The sequence below is a fragment of the Oxyura jamaicensis genome, chromosome 2 (genome assembly GCF_011077185.1).
Source record: "Oxyura jamaicensis isolate SHBP4307 breed ruddy duck chromosome 2, BPBGC_Ojam_1.0, whole genome shotgun sequence".
In the NCBI taxonomy this organism is placed as follows: domain Eukaryota; kingdom Metazoa; phylum Chordata; class Aves; order Anseriformes; family Anatidae; genus Oxyura; species Oxyura jamaicensis.
This window is the reverse complement of record NC_048894.1, coordinates 53,010,877-53,031,208: the sequence shown is the minus strand read 5'-3', so window position 1 is coordinate 53,031,208 and position 20,332 is coordinate 53,010,877. Positions and strand designations below refer to the sequence as shown.

The following is a 20,332-nucleotide window of genomic DNA, read 5'->3' as shown; positions in this document are numbered from 1 at the left end:
TGCTTTGATGGTCCTGGCCCCTTGTTAGTGTTACAGCTGTTGCTCAATTCCATACTGTGTGGGACAAACCCCAGCTCAGCTTCACCAATTCACCAGGATCCCACTTTCTACAAACAGAAGGGAGCATGTGGGCCACTTGGGAACCTACACACCAACTGGACACACAGTCTGGATAAGCAGAGGGCCAGAAACCACAGCTTGGCGTGCCATGTTCCCACATGCAATTCGGACACATCTTTAGAGGCCCGAAGGTCAGAATAGTGGCTAATGGCTACGCCAGTTTGCTGCCATAAGCGTTACTAATGGCTTCTTCCTAAACAATGAGAGGGATGGGCCTGTTTCCAACTGATGTCTGTGGCAGAATTCACCGCTAGAAGTTACATGATTGAAATTACTGCAAAAACTCCTACCTGTATTCAGCAACCCCTCCTGCATGCTTCTTCATGGCTGTATCAGAGCTCATCCCATAGAAGAGTTTCACCTTCTTGCCATTCTTTTCCATGATCTCTCCAGCACACTGGTCGTGGCCTGCAAACATTCCTCCAAGCATGACAAAATCGGCGCCGGCTCCTGTGATCAGCAGAGTGACACGTAAGGGAACAGAAAGAGGGTGAAAGACAAAGCAAGAACACAGTGGCCTCCAAAAACAATAGCCAGCCCTGAGCACTTTGGTGCAGACAGTTCTCTCCTGTATCGCATATGGCAAACTTAAGAATTGAAACACAGCAAATTTTACTTCTCTGACACTTTAAATGGAAAGCAGCAGCTCCTGTGACATTCTAGCATATCTAGCCTTGCTTGGAAAACTTTGGCTTTTATTTTTAGGAGCGTGAGGTGACCCATCCCTAAAACAAACTATTTTCCTGCCCAGACCCTCTGCTTCTTTCATGTGTCAGAACAGAGCTCCCCTCTGCTCAGCTTCTTCCCAGAACTGGCAAATATAAACATGGATATAAACCTCACTGCATAGGAAGCAGGTGAGCCTCAACTAACCCCACCCCATCGTGAACATGTCCAAACTCTGGGGAGATCCCAAGCTAGGCAAGTCTGGCATTTAGGATCTGGTCTGATCTCTGCCACTATCCAAACAGTATCACTGGACCTTGAGATCTGGAAAGTGAGATCACTAGCAAAGATACACAGCTTCTGCCATCCGTTTAAAAGCTCCATACACAAACCTGAAATTGGGACTATTTTGATCTTAGGACACACGACAGCTGTGGAGTGTGCTGTGATTTATAAAGCCAGTTCCCTCCCTCCTCCCTTTCTCCGAAGAGCAGACCCAGCTGCTCCACTGACCTCACTTCCCTTTGCCTCGTTGTTAGAAAGGAATGGTAAAGGGATTGTAAAGGGATATTAAAAATGAGGCTTATGCAGAAGTGCTGAGCACACCACAAGCAATATTTATAGGCAGGCACCCATTCAGTTGTCCTGCCTGAGTTCTCTTGTTGCAGATGGCTAAGTTTTAAAGCCTCAGTTTGACTCCTGCCTGATACTACAATTAACTTGCCAAAACCAAAGGGGATGCTCACCCTTTAAGACATTCTCAGTAATTGGTGGGGAGCTCCTGTTGTTACCTGGCACACTCTTGCTCCACATTTGCAAAAAATAAGAACTCTGGTAAATCAGGTTGGTGTCTCCTTCATGGATGGAGGAAAACAACATGATGAAGAAGGGATAGATTTGGGGTCAAGGTTTCAAAGAAGGCTTTTAAACAAGTCGAAGGCCTGCCAAAGACCAGACTCTACCTTGCCAATTCCATCCCCTGATTCCCATTTCATAGAACCACAGAATGGTTTGGGTTGGAAGGGGCCTCAAAGCCCACCCAGTTCCAACCCCCATGCCACAGGCAGGGACACCTCCCACCAGACCAGGCTGCCCAAAGCCCCATCCAGCCTGGCCTTGAACACCTCCAGGGATGGGCCATCCACAGCTCCTCTGGGCAGCCTGCGCCAGTGCCTCACTGTCCTTTGAGTAAAGAATTTCTTCAAATATCTAATTTAAATCTACCCTCTTTTAGTTTAAAACCACTGCCCCTTGTCCTATCCCTACCTACCCTGACAAAGAGTCCCTCCCCAGCTTTCCTGCAGGCCCCCTTTAGGTACTGGAAGGCCTCTGTAAGGTCTCCCTGGAGCCTTCTCTTCTCCAGGCTGAACAACCCCAACTCCCCCAGCCTGTCTTCATAGGAGAGGTGTTCCAGCCCTCTGATCACCCTTGTGTCCCTCCTCTGGACCCTCTTTAACAGATCCATGCCCTTGTGCCGGGGGCCCCAGAGCTGAACGCAGTGCTCCAGGTGGGGTCTCACAAGAGCAGAGCAGAGGGGGAGAATCACCTCCCTCGCCCTGCTGGCCACGCTGCTTTTGATGCAGCCCAGGGTATGGCTGCAGCTTTCTGGCCTGCAAGTGCACGTTGTCTGCATGTGCACATTGTCTGCATGTTGAGCTTCTCATCAGGCAACACTCCCAGCTTCTTCCCAGGGCTGCTCTCAGTCCATTCTCTGCCCAGCCTGTATTTCTGATTGGGATTGCCCCAGCCCACAAGCAGGACCTTCCCACCCGGACATCAAACCACTGACTGCAACTCTGAGTGTGACCACCCAGCCAATTCCTTACCCACCAAGTGGTCCATCCACCAAATCCATGTCTCCTAATTTAGAGACAAGGATAACAAGGGGGACAGTGCCAAATGCTTTGCCCAAGTCCAGGCAGATGATGTTAGCTGCCCTTCCCTTATCCACCAAGGCTGCTACCCCATCATAAAAGGCTGCCAAATTTGTCAGGCACATCTTGCCCTTAGTGACACCCTGTTGGCTGTCACCCGTCACCCCTCTGTTCTCCCTCTGCCTTTGTATAGCTTCCAGGAGGATCTGCTCCATGACCTTGCAAAGCACAGAGGTAAGACTGACAAGCCTGTAGTTTCCCAGGTCTTTTTTAAAAAAAACTGAGGTTATGTTTCCCCTTCTCCTATCACTGTAAACTTCACCGGACTGCCACAACTTCTCAAATACAATGGATAGTAGCTTAGTAACTTAACAATTTCTACTTCTATCTCTGATTGTGGGTCTCACAGCCTCCACATTATTAGTGCCAAAAAGACAAATGAAATCTACACTTCAGGATCACAGAATTCTGCTTCTTGCCCACCTAAGTATCTACCTATTCTTCTTCTTTTGACTGTGCATTTTGGGAGGAAAGCAAACATGTTTGAATTACAGGATTGAAACTATTCCAACTTAAGTAACTCTTTCAAACTACAGCATAATTCAACGAGTTCTTCCAAGAAAAGACACATTACTACAAATTCTGGCCAGAGCTCTGCCTGGGGAGGACACCCCCTTGCGCCCTACGCTGTACCTGGGCTGATTTTGCTCATTCACATCTCACAGTGCCTTCTCTTTCATGCCATCACAGAAGAGGAGTGCTGACTCCAGCCTAGCCTTGCATCACTCACACAATCCTGCTGTAACAATACAAGTTACCGATATATATAATCCAAGTTACTATAATAATAATACAAGTTACTGATAACCAGGTTAGCTCTGCACAAATTCACGTGGAATCAGCCTAGATCTGTAGCTTGGCCAGCCCTCCAGGCAGATACAGCATAACAGTGCCTGGACGACAGCTGGCCCCAGAAAAAAACATTCACCTGTGCTCCAGCTGAGGCACTGAGCCTTTGGAAACAGTAGGTGTACAGACACAGCTTTCAAAAGCAGGGAAAAAAGCCAGCATGATCTGTCAGGTGTATTTTGGAACCAGTTTCTTCCCAGTTGACTTTGCCATCTGATTTTTCCTTCCTTTTCCTTCTCTGCTCCTCTATCCCTTCTCACCGCTGCTGAAAGGAACAGCGATAGTATGTTTAAGATGCTGGCGCAGGATTCAAAAAGCACATTCTGTTCCTGGCTGTGTCACAAAAAGATATGTGACCTCAGGCGACTGAATTTAGCATTTCTGTGCTTTGACTTCCCGTCTTTAAGAATGGAGACAGTAGTGCCTCCCAGGGGCATTCTGAGAAATGTGTTCATGTTATCAGCCTTTCCAAGAGTGCAGCTATGTGAGCCATCCTAGAGGTCAACACAAGGTTCTTTCATGCTTCCAAAACACCTCTTTTCTCCGTCAACACAAGGTTCTTTCATGCTTCCAAAACACCTCTTTTCTCCCTGACCAACCCATATCTTTTCCATTATCATCTCCAATACCCAGATAGCAGTGTCATCTTCACCTTCCCAAATCCATACACAGTTTCTATGCAGCAATTCTGGAATTCCAGCGGTCTTTCCCAAAGCATCTGCAACTCCACGCATTTTTGTCCCCTAACTTCAGTTTCTCTGCTCCTTGCCTTTTGTCCTAGGCACACAGGTCACACTCATTTGTCTGGCCTACTCTGAGAGTACAACTACTGCCTGCACAGTCTTAGGTTTCTAATGCTCTTCCCCTGCCAGGGACAATCTGTGGTACCATTCAAGCATACCGCTGTGAATCCCAGCACCACCTGATGAACAGCAAGGCCAGAACCTGTCCTTAAACGGGTTTCAAATAAGCCTGTGTTCAGCATAGCCCAAAGAGATTAAAGGGACCCTTCAGACTTGCTATAAACATTACAAAGGAAAACATCTAAAAGACTTTGAAGTTGCTTCCTGTTGTTCTGACTCCTGGGAATGCTCTTGCTGAAGACAGACCTTTTCCAAGGCCAGGTTTCTGTGCAGGCAGCTCGGAACGCAGTGAGATTGCAATGCTGGTTCACGACGTGCTGGCGACACCAGCACGAACCACGACGAGCTGAGGAGCCAGAGGAAGCCAGACCGAACACAGCCCTCACTGCAGGCAGCAGGATGTCAGAGTGGGCTGGCCTGAGCTGAAGAGAGGCTGGGTGTTTTTTTCACACAGTCTTGTTGTCAGAGGGTGGATGCTGCCGTTCAGTTATGTCAGAATGGCCCAGCTGAAAGTATCGATCCCTACATCACATCACCCACGGGGTAATACAGGGGCCTGTGAAATCCTGTGGTAGAGCCAATTCCTTGTTGGTAGTGTGGGTAGTACTTAAAATCCCCTAGTTACATCTTCCTTGTCATCTGGTCTGTCTAAAACCAGGAGCTGTCAGCAAACTTGGTGACAGATTTCAGCTTCAAGATTTCCAGGAGGCTCGATTTTTTTTTTTTTCTTGGCAGGTTTGTAACTTCAGTTTAGGCCTGACCTTCCTTTCCATGCTTGCAAAGCTTCTTGCTGAGCAGAGTTCTGTATCATAATATGCTCTGCCTGCTATTGTACCACCCTGAAATCTAAATGAGAGACTGTGCTGTCCTGTATTCTGGGCACTACCCTACCGTGACATCTCCAGAGGGTCTGATATTTTGGCAGAGTATCTTTAAGTGTCCTGTCAGCTCAGGATGCATTTACTCCCTTGTTCACATGAAAAGCAGCAACAATGTTCTGGCTAAGTGACAATCGCGACATTGACCCCCCACACTGATGTAACTTTCATACCCAGCAGAAAATACAGATTAAATTCTCTGTTTTATCAGCAAAAGCTGGTGCAATTTACTGAAGCTATTGGCACGAGAGCAAAGCCTGTTAATTATTAACTTGGATGTTTTAGACATCTGCTCGGCTCTAAGAGATACAGTATAAATAAAATCTCATCTCTTCAAGTGGATAGCTGATCCCAAGAACATCTCTGGGGAATCTGGCCTGCCTTTTTCTTTTGTTCTTCTCTCCAACACACATTCCAGCATCTCTTCATTCATCCAGGCTCAGGTCAGGCAGATTTGGCAGTGTTACAACCTGCTTTGAACCCTACTCAGAAGAAATCCTTATCAGTTTTCTTTGTATTACTGTCCCAGTGGCTGTATCTTATGCACACCTGGCAGATAGTTTCTAAATAGGACTTCGACCACTGTATGCTTTTGCTGGGCAGAATTTGGACTGCCTAGTCCAAAGAGCAAATTCATGTCTGGTGTATTAATTTCACTGCAGTCACCCACAGGAACAAATGTTACCTATTGCTGATTACACACACATTCAGGGTCAAATTGACTCCTGCATCATTGCTGACTGTGCTAGAGTCACGCCGGGTATAACTGGTGGCCCTAAACATTGTCCTTACCAAACGCTTTGGCGACATCTCCTGGGCAGCTGCATCCTCCATCCTGCATAAAGAAAAGAAGAAGGGACCCAGTGAGCATTGGCACTCCGTGACCTCCAGCCGAATGGCCCCTCCTCAGGAACAGCATGTCGAGAGCTGGCTGCATCACTGGTACACATCATTTTAGCTGAGTTTTTAGGGAATTCATATTACCCTTTCTACCGCTTTCCTCCTTTAAGCTCATTTACTCTACTTGTGTAGTCTATTGATAATACCACTGGAACAGCAGCAACGCAAATCCCTGATAAACATTTCCTAAATCCCCAAAACTGGAAAACAAAACAAAACAAACAAAAAAACCTCTGTTATGATCTGAATCATTCCCTGCCATTTTAACGAAAGGATGTGTGATACAGAAGTACCACAAACCCCTACCATGAACCACCAGACATTTAAAATAACTTTCTCAGCAGTTTACACTACATTAAAAGGTCACAGTAGGAGGAATGAGGAAATATAGCATCAGATATGATGGATTTTGATCTGATAATCTTTAAGCAAATTGAGTAATCTAATCTTTGGTAAGTGAAAATTAATCTCTCATCATACTTCTCACTGTTTGCTACTGGTTTTAGAATTTTATAACTGTGTTTCAGTTTCAGTGCAGAGCAATGTGGCTGGTGAGGGTGTTTTGGTTGAGGGGCGGGAAGTTCGGTATGTGTGATAGGGCTGTAAAAAAAGGAAGGCACATAGAAGAGCTCATGTGCTATGGCTCTTTAGGTTTTTGTAAGGGTCTGAAGATCAGATGAAAGATCCTTTTCCCCTGCACTGTAACAAGAGAGCTCCTCATTTCTTTGAAGATCAGGGTTCTTTGCAGACTGCCGACAGGCTTCCTGCTTTTGAATCTGCTCCCCAGACTATATGGTTGCTTCATGTTGTTTCACCTCCCTGTTGGCAGAAATACATGCCTGTGCATGACCTGCGGCTGTGCACAGCCAGCATCCCCCACCATCAGCCATTTTAGAGCCAACTTTCATGGGTAGCTGGCAGTGGGACTGAGTGTTAGAACCCCTCTGTGCACAGAAAAGGATTCAGACACAAACTGAGCAGGTGGATCTGAAAATGAGTGGCTTTTCAAAGGGCATCCCACTGGAAACAGTGCCTAATAGAGGCTTCAAGGCTTTTATTTCATTTGCTGATAACCTCTAGCACATTATGCTTTTTGTTGAGCTAGACACTCTTGCTGTCAGCTCCAGAAATGAGTGCTGGGCTGACAGCTGAATCTCTCTCTCCTGTTAAGGGCTCTGCTTGTGCAATTCTCTCCCTCTGACAAGCCTGTCAGAGCCAGGAGGAGGGTGTGAGTGTGTGTGTGTGCATGTGTCAGGGGAGGAACAGCAGAGGTAGAAAGAGGGGTCTAATAATCTTCAAAGAACAGTGTCAGAAATTTGCCTGACTCTTACTGTCTGACTGAGACAGGCAGGCTACAAATGCTCTCTGGTAGATGGGTTTCTGTCTGTTCTTGTTGGGTGGCTCAGTGTCTGACTTTTATAATTAACCCAGTAGTGGCAGTGATGGAGGCTTCATGCTTTCACAAGGATAGGGTATCATGCTGTGTCATTGTTAATCATTGGCTTCCAAAAACTCCCTTAGAACATCACTAAATTACAAAAATCTGGGCAGATTAAGAAACTTTCCCAAAGGCTCAGGTGTTACCATTTCAGGTGAAAGTAACCAAGGATGAGATTCTTCATCTGTAATGTCTCCACTTCCTTCATAAAAGCATTAAATGACAGTGTTTCACAGAAACAAAAGGGACATACTAAGCAGTTATGCCAGAAGATGCTATGTAATAAAGCTAGATGCATTAAAACACTTGATTACATGTGAAAAACCAAGCACTCTCTTTAGAGAGTAAGAGCATGCTTCTGCTCTATTCAGTCTGGGAAGGTTCCCCTTGCCGTTCAGCCAGGTCCAGCAGGGGCCTGGGTCTGGAGTCAAAATGACCTGTAGGGACTGCTGGGCTACAGTCATGGGGCTTGTCGCAGCTCAGCCTCTACCTTAAACCCCCATGTGAATTCAGGAAAACTGGCATTACCCTAAAGTAGGCCTACTGGAAAGGGTTTCCATCGGCCCTGTAGAGGGCACACTTCTGAGACAACAGGCTGCTGAGCTGAAGGAGAGGGGAAAACAGCTTTTCAGTCAACAGAATGATTTTAACGTGGCTAAAATTATGCTGTTTTCCCCACTCCTGTTCTCAGAACAGACAGACCATTTTACAACACCAAAATTTACCCTGAGGAAAAACAGAGGATGAAAAAAAAAAAAGTATGAACTGGTTGAATATAATTTGCAACTATACATAAAAAGTTTATAAATATGACATGTATGTTTCAAGCAACCTTTATTATAAACAGTATAATTAGCCGTTACTGCAGAAATCAGCAGACAGCTATTTATTATGCAGATGATATATAAAGTATGTGGTACGGCAGTAGAAACAATACATATGCTGCTTTATTCTGAACTACACATGCTGGGCGTGCTTCTGTATGGAAAATGTTCTGTGTGGAAGAAGAGGTGGTATGGCAGCAGCTGGGTGAAGAACCTCTTAGTCATCCTTTTCCCTTACCGCTGATGACCCATCATCCGTGCAGGGTGAAGGGGAAATAGGGATCCCTATCAAAAGATGGCCTGACGAGAGGGAACACATGCAAGGCTGCTTTCCATTCTCCACATTGCTGGCTTACTAGAACACATGACTGCCTCTCTGTCCAGCAGAGCAGTTCTCTGACCTACAAGAAACAGAAACTTTATCCCAAGTAGGGCGTTTCTAAAGGCATTTTCCAGTTAAATGGCCTGTAACTCACTGCTGCACTTTCTCAAAGCCAATGAATTAGCGAGAACAAAAAATGAGACTATTGGCTCCCAGACAAGTAGCGCAGGACAGAAACAGTGCCTGTATTTTAGGTGGGGTTTCCTCTCCTTTTTCAGTGAGCCATGAAAGATTCATTTCTGAGGAGACCTTTGAGTGGTAAAGATAATTTAGCGCGAGGAAAGTAACTTCTACGATTTCACCTCCCCCTTCTCCGTGACTGTAGGCACTCAGACTATCATGTTTGCCTAAAAATTGTCACCTTTGTCAACCTATCAGCTCCAAAAAGCATACATGATCACTTCAGTAGCACAAACATGTTTTAAATCCCAGTCTGTGCTGCCATCCCAGCAGAGCTGCTGGGGAATGGGCTTCAAGTGCTCTGTGTTCCCTGTGGTGCTCATACTGTGCTCAGCACTGTGGCTGTCTCATTTTGTGAGCGGGACTTCCCTTCATAACTAACATTAAAAAGGAGCAATTTGATGAAGTTAGTGGACACGACAGAAGGAAATGCAAGAAAGCACCCTTGGGGTGCTCTCTTGGAGACAAACACATACCACACCATCAGCTATAACGCACACGAAGGACAGCTGGTAGGCTTTGAGCCCTGCACATTGTTCCTGACGCTTCAATATTAATTAAAAAAAAAAAAAAAAAAAACACAGAAGAAGAATAGTTGGACATATTTCCTCCTGCCTAATTGATGTAGATGTCTGTGGTAATACTCTGCCTGTAGAGGTCTCCTTTGGCTCAGACAGGGTGTGCCCCTTCCTGAATCTACATAATGGCAGTAGCAAGATATTTTGAGGGATGCCATGTTTGCTTGTTGCCTCTAGCCCCAGTTATATACTTAATTTGCTCCCATTTGGTGTCTCCCCTCGGGAGGGTACCTCTCTTTTGTAAAACCTCTGCCAGAGTTGTGGCAATGACCATGCAGTCCAGCCTTCTTTTCCAATAAGAACACTGATGTCTATCTGTACACTCCATAATTTAGGCATAATACCCTCAACCCTTGCTCTAGTCTCACTAGCTTGGGTGAAAGAGAAGTTCCAGTGGTGTTAGAGACTCCAGGTATGGCTGAAGGTAATTCTCTTGCACCAGAAATTGTAGCAGACAGCTATTAAATTGCCCTCCTATATCCCCCCTGTAATGGTTAGGGAGTTATTAGGTGTGGGCTTACTGAAACCTATGTAATTCAAGCAGGTGAGGAACTGATCCGCCTCTAATGCAAGAGATGAGAGGAGGAAACACACAGAACCATCCGATTTTTCAACACAGTTTAAATACACACTCCATATCTTCTTGGAAATCGGGATAATAACATTCTTCTGAGAGCTGCTAGCAGAAAATTATTATTGCAAAACGGGGATGTGTTTCTGAGCAGTACTACTAGGATGACACAGACAGTTATCCAGCCTTTATAGTAATGAGTCAGTCTTTCATGCTCTCTTGCACACATATCCAACCGTCTGCTACAGGCATCAACATTTGTAATACTGCCCAACTCATAAAATCACAGACTGCTTTTCTTTTTTTTTTCTGCAAAGCTCATATGGGGGAGTCAGGGAGAGGGGAGAATGTACATGCAGTAACAATAAAGAGAAGGGAGATTTGACTGTACCACATACCTGTTTTCCTGCTCCACTATACCCATACCTCCAAGAAATATAGTCAGGCCCTTTGCCTACCCACAATCAGTTTGTTTTCTCCCTTCCCCTCCTTCCTCAACAATACACGCTTCCTCACAAGGGCACCAGTCACAACCTGGTCAAACAAATCCAAGCCTTCCAAGTGATTTCACTTGGCAGTAGATCTAAAATTCACCATGTGGTCTCTCCTAGGGCCACAGAGGGAGAGTGCTGACCATAAAGGTACCTGTGATCACAGCACGCTGGTTATCCCGTGCACCTTCCCTGTAACCCGCTGCCTTACAGACAGCCTGCAGAGAGACTCTGTGAGCCTGACACAGTCAGGGGCATGCCAGTGGCTGGGCATGCCGAAGCACAAAGGACTTTTGGGTGCTGTAGGCTGCAGCAGTCAGTCTGAGACCATGCTGACAGATTTACTTTTTCCACGTGAGGCGAGTCTGGTCTTGCTGGTAGGCTGGAAGCTGCCATAAGCAGGCAATGCACCTGTACCCTCTTTCTTCTCCACAGGTTCAATATTTCCCCAGGGCTTTGCGAGAACATCAGTAGCAAATGTGCCAGCTGTGCTCACCCAGACCCACCTCTGAAAAGCTCCTGTTTTTGCAAAAAGAGCTCTGTGAAGTTGCTATCTGAATCCATCCAGCTACCAGGGCATAAATGGGCACGTATTATTTCATCTTGTACTCCCCTCTACTGCCTGCCTGTCACTCAGTCCCACTCTCTGGGGAAAGCCATGTTTACATTTCACTCATTTTTCAGAAGTCTCTCATAGGAAGGAGTACCGTTTGCTTCAATATGAGAACACTATCAAGCTTCTTATTCTGTTCACGTAGCAACATACTCCATTCAGGGAGTAAGCAGCCACTTTCCAAACAGGAAACAAACAGGAGTGAGGTGCCCAAGTCTTTTTAAACATTACAGCGAGTTGTTTCCTTTACATTTAAACCTCCACTGACTACCTTGGAGCTAGTATAAGGGTCAACGGGAGAGGAGAGTAAGATAGCCTTTAACATGCAGGGTACCGGACTGTTTGATCCTCCTATTCCACAACAGTTTGCACAGTGGGAATCTGAGAGCAGATGTTATTTACTTACAGAGATGATATGTCCTTTCAAGCCATGTGCTGAGTCTGCACACTCAATAACAGCACTTAGCTGGGGATAGCCCACCCCTGTCTTAATCCGAGTGGTACACACGGAACCTAGACAAGAAAACAAGAGGAAAAAACACAGCCGGTTAGGCTGACAGGAAAGAAACAGCTTGTTTTCTTAGTCTTGTGGAAAAAAAATGTGGTTCTATCTATATTATTTTTCCCTTCATGAAGTCTCTATTGCAAATGTTAGCTCCTTGTGGATGAAAGGCACACATAGAAAATTCGTTTTTGAAATGCTGTCACACCAGTTCATGGGATCTGTAATCAAGGCGACTAACACTACTCCTTCTTCTCCAGGGCCCCAATTACCAGTTTAGGTCTCATCCATGTTTCCTGCTGAGGGAATTACTGCATCATGGGAAAGACAATCTGACCGACGTGCCTACAGAGGAGGGGGGCACAGGGACCAGAGTCTCAGCTTCAGTGAGGCTTAGCAGCAGCTTTTAATATCTGAATATTACTTCCAATAAATATTTCTCTTTATCTCTTTTCTACATGTTTTTTAAAAATAATTCTCACAAAAAAAATCTGTGCTTTTCTCTTCTCTGTGTGTGTGTGTGTGTGTGGAGATTTTCCACAAGCAAGAGAAATCTACCTTTAGCTTTACATTTAAAGCAGAAATATTTGGTTGATCACAGTAGGTGGGAATAGAAGTAAATCATCACACAGCATTTAAAAACCAAGATAAATAATAACCAGAAAGCTGTAGAGTGTAACATTACAGGAAATTCACTAATTATATTTTCTTATTACACTACATTATATATACATACATGGTGCATGTATAGATATATAAATAGGTATAAATATATAAAAATAAAGGCATATATTCAAAAACCCCACTTCAAGCACAGCTTAACATGATAACATGGCTATAGACCTTTTGGAATTCCTTCTCCACTTTTCTAGTCAAACTAGAAGTCAAAATGAGGACTACTTTTTCTCAGTCCAGGTCTTATCATTTAGGATATGGGCCATAAAGGTCTGCATGATAACAAGAAAACAGATTATAAACTAAATGCAGTGAAATCTCTTCACCCAACTGTTATCCAGGTGCACTTAAACAATCAGTAAAGTAAAAGTTTCCAATGATCTTTCAAAGAACTGACCAGGTGTAAACACAGACATATTTCTGCAAAGTAGGATGAAAATTAATTTTATGATAATCTCCACAGAGTAAGTATGTACTTACATTCCTAATGCTTTATGATAAATTATTGCCATATTCCAAAAGGTGGACTGTTATCTGGGAGAGAGTCTCAACAGCTGATCTTCTGTGAGGAACACCTGCTACCTGCATTTTTGGTTGGTCCATGCGTAGAGAGCTGTTCTGGCAGGTCTCCAGGGAGGACTATGCAACATTTACTCCTAACTGCTTCTACTGTGAGGCTATAAACTCTATTTCTTCTTTTATATCTGAACTTTCCTGTGACAATTGCACCAGAACATCTCTGTTGCTTACTCTTCAGCTGTTCTGCAGTAGTTATTGCTGTTTGCTGTCTTCCTAGGCGCAACTGCAACCTTCATTACATCATTTGCTGTGCTCAATTTATCCATTCATGGTCCATAACCATTTGCCAATATAGAGTAAACAATTCATCTGCACTGCATTGGCTGATCACAGCTATACTGTCAGTGGTATGTGCCAGCCAGTTTAAATCTAGCCCCAGCTGCAGCCTGTGAAGGAAATGGCAAGAGAACGGAGCACATGAGCAAATACACGGGGGGGGGGGGGACAAGAAAATGAAAGACATATAGCACTACATATCAGAGAACAGTATTAGGGAAGGGATGGCAGGAAAAAGGCTGAAGTTTATGGTCCTCTCATTTATCCATAGGAATATTACAGTGATAGACAATATTAATATATTAATAGATAGTGACTGATAGCATTAATGACTATCACAGCTTCTGGGCAGTATTAACAGGTAGAGGCAATGTTATCCATACTTCACACTTACTTTTCACTGTTGAAGACATTGACAATATGTGCAACCTCAGCTTACAACACAAATCAAAAAGCTATTTAGAAACCTATCTTTCCTTGGCAGAAGCAGATAACTCTGAACACAGTATCTTCTGAGCTTTAGCTGGGATGACTCATTCTTTTTTCAACAGGTTGGAAAAAGTGTTCCTAAACATATTACCACTGATTATGTCGGCACCTTAGGCAACTCAGTGCTTCCAGCAATAGGTATCAATTTCCAGAAAATGTAGTATCTAACACATTGTAGTACATAACATCACCCTGCCCATGCACTTCTTAAATCAACTGTGGGCAAGGGTATTGTTACTTTATTGACCTGAGGGGGTCTAGGAATCCTAATGGACAAGCAAGAATCTGCAGCATTATACAATGGGTTCCATCTGGACAATTCTTCCATGAATGTTACCATAAACCACCCTTTTTTGACTGGATTTGACTTACCTGGTCCAATACCCACTTTAATAATATCTGCTCCAGAAAGAATAAGTTCTTCTACCATCTCTCCTGTCACCACATTGCCTGCCTAGACAGAAGGAACAATATCACACATATGGGAGATTTTAAGACTAGTGCAGTAAAGACTAATTGTGGAACTGTAAACTGCTACCCAGATCTTTTACTAGTTGAGCTATATAGCCAGGAAGAATATAGTTCACCATATTGTTCACTGTGCATGCTGCTGACATTAAACAGATCATACGTTCTGGTGGCAAATCAATTTCACAATTGGTCCAGTAAGCCTCAATTGTAAAGGATGTTTGAAAACCATCTGCTTTGGATTTCAGCTCTGTAACATGTCTACGTCTGTCCTGTCTACAGCATGTTCCTAACTGGCAAAAACTGTACAAGATAAACCTGCATGGAACACGTATCCAGTTGCTCATATCACCCATTTAAATCAGTTATCGAGATGGCAATTCATTTGTAGAGGTATGAATTTAGGATCTAGAGATGTTCAGAAAACATTTCAGAAAAAAAAAAAAAAGATATATAACAATATTTCAGGACTTAGCAAGTGTTTGTAACAGTACTAATATGCAGAGCAGGAGGCAAATCCTGTAGTCCTTACTTAATATTTGCCTAGTTTTTATTGAAACAAAACACCTGCTGAAGTCAACAGTAACCACCCAGGGAATGGTGGGCAAGGCCTATACTCCACTTACTGATTTTTGGCTTCTAATTCACCATTTATTTATTTTTAATGAATTTTACTTCCCCCTTTCATTAGCCTGAAACAGCTGGCAAGCCACCACCTGAGGCACTTAAAAAAACAATGATACTTTTAGGCAGCAATTTGTGGTGTATGACACAGGACCACTTAACTTTTCTCCAAACTGCATGATATTGATTTAAAAAAAAATAGAAAGAATAAAAGAGAGCTGTCGGGAAATAAAGAAATGTGTAATAGGTACAGCGTTTCCAGCTAAGTGCCGCTTCCTTTCAGCTCAGTGGCAATTTGTTATACTAAGTGTTGCACATGCCAAGGTGGGGTGACAAGAGAGCGTGCCACTTACATTAGAGAAGCAGGTTACACTGGGAAGGCAGGTGACCACCTGTACCGTATAGCATGCAGCACATTGTGACTTGATGAAATATTGGATCACATGCAACAGATTAATAAGCACAAGCAAAGAGGGGCTCCACGAGAGTGAGAATCAAATATATACTTAAGTTAAACAGCAGTGTCTTCTTATTAGCAGAGCACAGCGGGTTGTCAAACTGTCTCTTCAGAAATGCTAACCAGACGTTTAATGTTAAGTTACTGCTAGAGAATGTTGTAACTGCCTATGTTGATTCAAAATGCTCATCCTAGCAGGGAAAAAGCACTTATGTCCCCATTACACATTTTTTTCCTGGAATGCATATGCACACACCAGTGGTTTCAGTCTTTTTGAATCTGCAGATCCTTAACAAACTTTCAGGGAAGATGCAGAGCTCTGCATAGCAGGCTTCAAGATGCTGATGACAGGCTTCCTTCTCTTAGATACTTTTTCCAGACCTCAGAGAGGACAAAAAAACTGTCAGAGCGATACAGCTATCTGCATGTGAAAGGGCCCTAATATCACAGCTGAAGAGCAGAGAAAGCTGTTTTCTCACATCCAGATGAACCCTGCTTCCAATGAAACCTATAGTTGTTTTACCACTGATGCCAGCATGACAGCTGAGTAGAGCCAAAAGAGCTTTAGGAAGGCTGACCAGCAAGATAAAGCCACACTACTCAAAATTAAAAAACAATCAAACAAAAAACTGAGAAGGTGCATGGAGAAAGGTTGAGACTAAAGAGATGAAACCTCCTTAAAATTAAACAATAGAAAGTAAAGTAATTGGAACATGTACAAAGAAGTCACTATGGACAATGTTTTTTGTAGTCTATTTGGGGAAACCGTCAAGGAACCTAGTAACTGGTAAATGTATTGTATTAGCAAAAACCACACTCATCTTAATGTACCAATGCATTACTCATCTGCTGCAGAACTGACTTTCAAGATAGAGATATACCCCCGTAATTACCCTACTGCTAATCTAACTTTGCCACTCCTGGCAGTAAAATAATAGCATCAGTAGCAACTGAGAAGTCCCTGCAGGTCAGGTGAACCAGCATGCTTTCAATGCGGTCAGTTATTAGCAGCAAATTACCCTGGCTGTGGGCCTGGCCTTCCACGCTCGGGATGACATTCAGCTGTACCATCCCTCAGTGTGAGGTTTCAGTGAGCATCAACCCGGCTCATTCCAGCACTACCCAGGATGGCCGAACTGGGGGGTCAATCCCAAGGGATGTCCTGGCCTCAGAAAAGTCAAAGGGAGTTTCACTACTGATTTTAACAGGATCAAGATTTCACCTAACGGGATTATAAAGGCTACAGCTTCTCTGACAGAGATATAAAATTAGTGAACACAGTAGGGTAGTGCCTTTGAATTTCAGTCAGGCATTTGATACTGTGCTTCATAAAAGCCTGCTATAAATATCAGCTCACACTGACTAAGACAGGAACACTGCTGCACTGATTGAAGGCTGCTGACAAATGGCAATGGATCAAGCTGGGGAGAAGAGACTGTGACAACAGTTCTCAAACTTTCTTCTTGTTTCCTAGAGGGGAAAGCACAGTCTGTGCCTCCACACTATCATGAACACTGCCAAAGGACACTTCCCACCCACTAAAGCAAGAGGTGCTTTACAGTAAGATGGAGAGATGATGCCCCTTGCTAGGCTGGCCATCAGGTGGGTGTCTGCACTCAGTATTGCTGTGACTGACCCAAGACAGCCTTGGCAGCATCCCTGTCTTTGACCCGGGATTCCAGCTGGCCCCTACTCTGGGACTCCAGGCCAGGTGAAAACACCATGACTGGACTGACTCTGCTGCTTGTTGCAGAGATAAACTGGGAGGCATCTGCATGGCTTCCTCTGGCCAAATTCTGCCTCCACTGAGGCCCTGAGAAGTTACTGACTCCAAAGGAAACAATGGTTTCTGGCCCATGCTGTTTCTCGCTGCTCCTGCTTTGTGATTCTGCTCGCCTCCCTCTCTGGCACACATCTTGTGATTGCTTCTCCTTCTGCAAGCGTGCTCCTGCCCCAACCTTTTCCTTCCTGTTACACTCTCTGCTCCCTTCAGCATGTTTTTTTTTCTGTGTAATGAACAGAGAACACTACAAAATGGAAAAAATCAAGATAAATATTTGGCAAAGCTTGCTGGCACGGATATCTTAGCTTGCTAAACAGACGTCCAGTAAAATGGAAGAACCATACCACCAATAATTACATTAATACATGTGGACTACACTTATGGTAAAAAAAGGCTCTGTCCCTCTATCATGAATGTCAGCTAAAATTTTGCCTTAGACTTCAGTGTGAGGCACAGCCCAAACACATGATGCTGTGCTATAGCAGAACGCTCCACTGAACCATTACTCTTCATGCTGAGGACCAGAGCCACATCTGTGGGGCACTCAGGAAACTTGAGTTCTGCTTCTTCCTCCATCTTCAATCTAATGAGTAATTTAAGGCAAGTCGTCATGCTGTCTTTCTGTGCCCCTGTTTGTGTTCCCTATCCTTTGTGTTTCACAGAGGAATTGATCTTTGTAAAACAGTATGAAAGGCAGGAGTGAAAAGAGCTTCTGTTAGAGCCAGGCAGAAGAAAATAAGGTAACGTGATTATAAAAGCAAGTATTTAAAAAAAGGAAAAACATGCTCTTGAAAAGCTGTTACACAAGACACATTCTCCGTCTACACCGGAGCATTAGCCCCAGAGAGTAGCACGTTAATCACAGTTGCCTTGCACATCACATTTCAGCCTCAGAGCTGAGCCCATTACATGGCCCCTGGGAGCACATATTCCCTGAGACCCGGGGTTGGGTTACTGTTTTGTACTGCACTGCAGCTGACTGTGGAATGAATGGTCATGCTGAGGAAAGCAAACAAGACAGCCTGCAAGGTCCTGGAGATCACTTTCAGCTATGAGAAAGCTCCTTTATTTTTATACCTTGTATTTAACTGCTAACCCTTTTGTTTGAAAGCCACAACAGCAGAGAGCATACTGCAGGCATAGCACACAGACATCAAAGCAGCCAGAGAACAGGTAGCAGCAGGACACGTCTTCCAGAGTATGATAAAAAAGGGCCTAGATGAGCTCCTGCATTTCAGCCAGGAATAGCTTCAAAAGGCCATCTTGGTGCAGACTGTGCGGTAACCTTGTTTGGAGGTGGGATAGAGGTGTGCCTGCCTAGCTGAATCTGAGACTTTCAGGGACTGCATGGACTCTGCAGACCTTGGAAAACAGAAGGTTTTTGAAAGCTCCAAGTTCGTTAGCATGCTTTTAGGAATGGAAGTGTATCCCTGTGCAGGAGATGAAAAACATGAGCCATACTAAGCCATGTTAAAAGAAAGGAGCCACGGTCAGAGAAGGCAACTGAGCAGGTCAGGGCTGTAGATGTGCTCAAGCAGGTGGTGCTGTCAGGGCAAGACCTGAAGTAAGAATAACCTTAAGTCACAGAAGCAGAGAACCTAAGTAGTTTAACAGATGTGGGAAATGGATGAGATTGTCTTAAGGACCTTGGACTAAAATTTGGGCATGATAACTGACTTTGGCACTGACAGCTCTGCCTTCACCTTGGTTGAGTTCCCTCAGCCAGCAAAGTCAGCAGTCTGTGGGGAGGTGTACGAGGGGATGACACAATTTTCTCTCCACTCTTGACAGTTTGTGGTGTGTTTGTTTCTTTTGATAAACTCTGTTGTTTAAGATCCCTTCCTCCCACAACACCTCAAGCCAAAGACACTGGAGTAATGACATAACTAGGGACACTACCTCAGACCCAAAGCAAGGAAACAGCTCCTTCTCTTACTGCTGTGAACATGAAGCAGCCACCTCAAAATACCCACAACTATCATTTCAAACTTTCTAAAACTCTCCCTAACGTCATGGGAAATATGGATGTACCAAAAAGGCTCCCATGTCTGCTGGGAGCTGCTGAAGGATGCCTATTAATTAGCATTAACTCAAAAGCCCCCAGGCATTCCAAACCACTTCCATTCTCCGGTGCCACCGCTGTTCAGCAGGCAAGAACACTGCCTTCCTCTGACATTGCAGGAAGGAACATCACCTTCCCTGAGCTGCTTGAACATGCAGTTCCCCATAGAACCTGGTCAGATTGTGCACTTAGGACCATTTTTACTCCGCATTTATTTTGTGTGTGTGAAGTTTTATGGTTGGCATGAAAGAGTAGGAAAGTGTTGCCTAAGCACACAATTTTTTTTTGCTGCACTGGTGTGAAGGAAGTTTGGTAGCCTCATTAAGACTCGGCTTCTTCTTTGAGAATTTCTGCTATTCCATGGAAACAAATTCAGACTCATTCCTTCAAGAGCCCTGGGAAACAAGCAGGAGAAGTAGGGCTCTAATGCAAGCAGTCCCATGCTGATGCAAACATCCTACTCTCAGTGCAGAAGGGCTACAAGAAGCATGGCATTAGCACTCTGAGAAAGGATGGGAACACCACACAGGGGGCACGAAAAGCTCTGGCAGGGACTGTTTTGTTCCCTCATGACCCCATCCACAATTGCACAATGCCCCTATGATTCTTATCATAAGCAAGGATTAATCTATGTTTAGCTGCCTTCTAGTGATCTAATAGCTGGAAACAGCTATCGGCCTCAATTGACCAGAAATGTTGGCACATTCCCACAGCAAACCTCAGCTTGGAATCACCAGAATAAACCTACACGCTTTATCATTAGAGGTTGCATCTGGTGTGGGAAGGAGGATGTGAGCAGCAGAAAAATTGGATCCACCCCGCCTGCCATGCCAACATCAGACTGCTGTATCAGAGCACACACTGAGCATTCCCACAGAAATTATCAGCAATGGAAGACTGACAATGCCAACATGTTATCAAACAGTCGTCATTTGGCTCAGTCAACATCTTGCTGAACTGAAAGGATAGCTGAATAGAGCTGCCCTCTGTATTCTCAGAAGGATATCAGTCCACATATATTTGTCTGGAACACAAAAGGTTCAAGCCAGGCTTTTATCTTTTTATTTATTTATATTCTTGTTTTATCTCCCCCCTCTTTTTTTTTTTTTTTTTTTTTTTTTTTTTTTTTA

General features: G+C 44.2%; 1 protein-coding gene across 1 annotated transcript in view; it reads right to left on the bottom strand.

Moving 5' to 3' along the window:
* GMPR (guanosine monophosphate reductase) overlaps positions 1-20,332 on the bottom strand; it is a 40,936-nt gene that overhangs the window by 12,655 nt on the left and 7,949 nt on the right. The window contains exons 5-8 of the mRNA XM_035316759.1: positions 14,181-14,262; positions 11,694-11,800; positions 6,103-6,145; positions 411-570 (exon numbers count right to left, since the gene is read on the bottom strand). Of these exons, the coding sequence (XP_035172650.1) occupies positions 411-570; positions 6,103-6,145; positions 11,694-11,800; positions 14,181-14,262 (392 nt within the window). The remainder of the gene's footprint in view (positions 1-410; positions 571-6,102; positions 6,146-11,693; positions 11,801-14,180; positions 14,263-20,332) is intronic.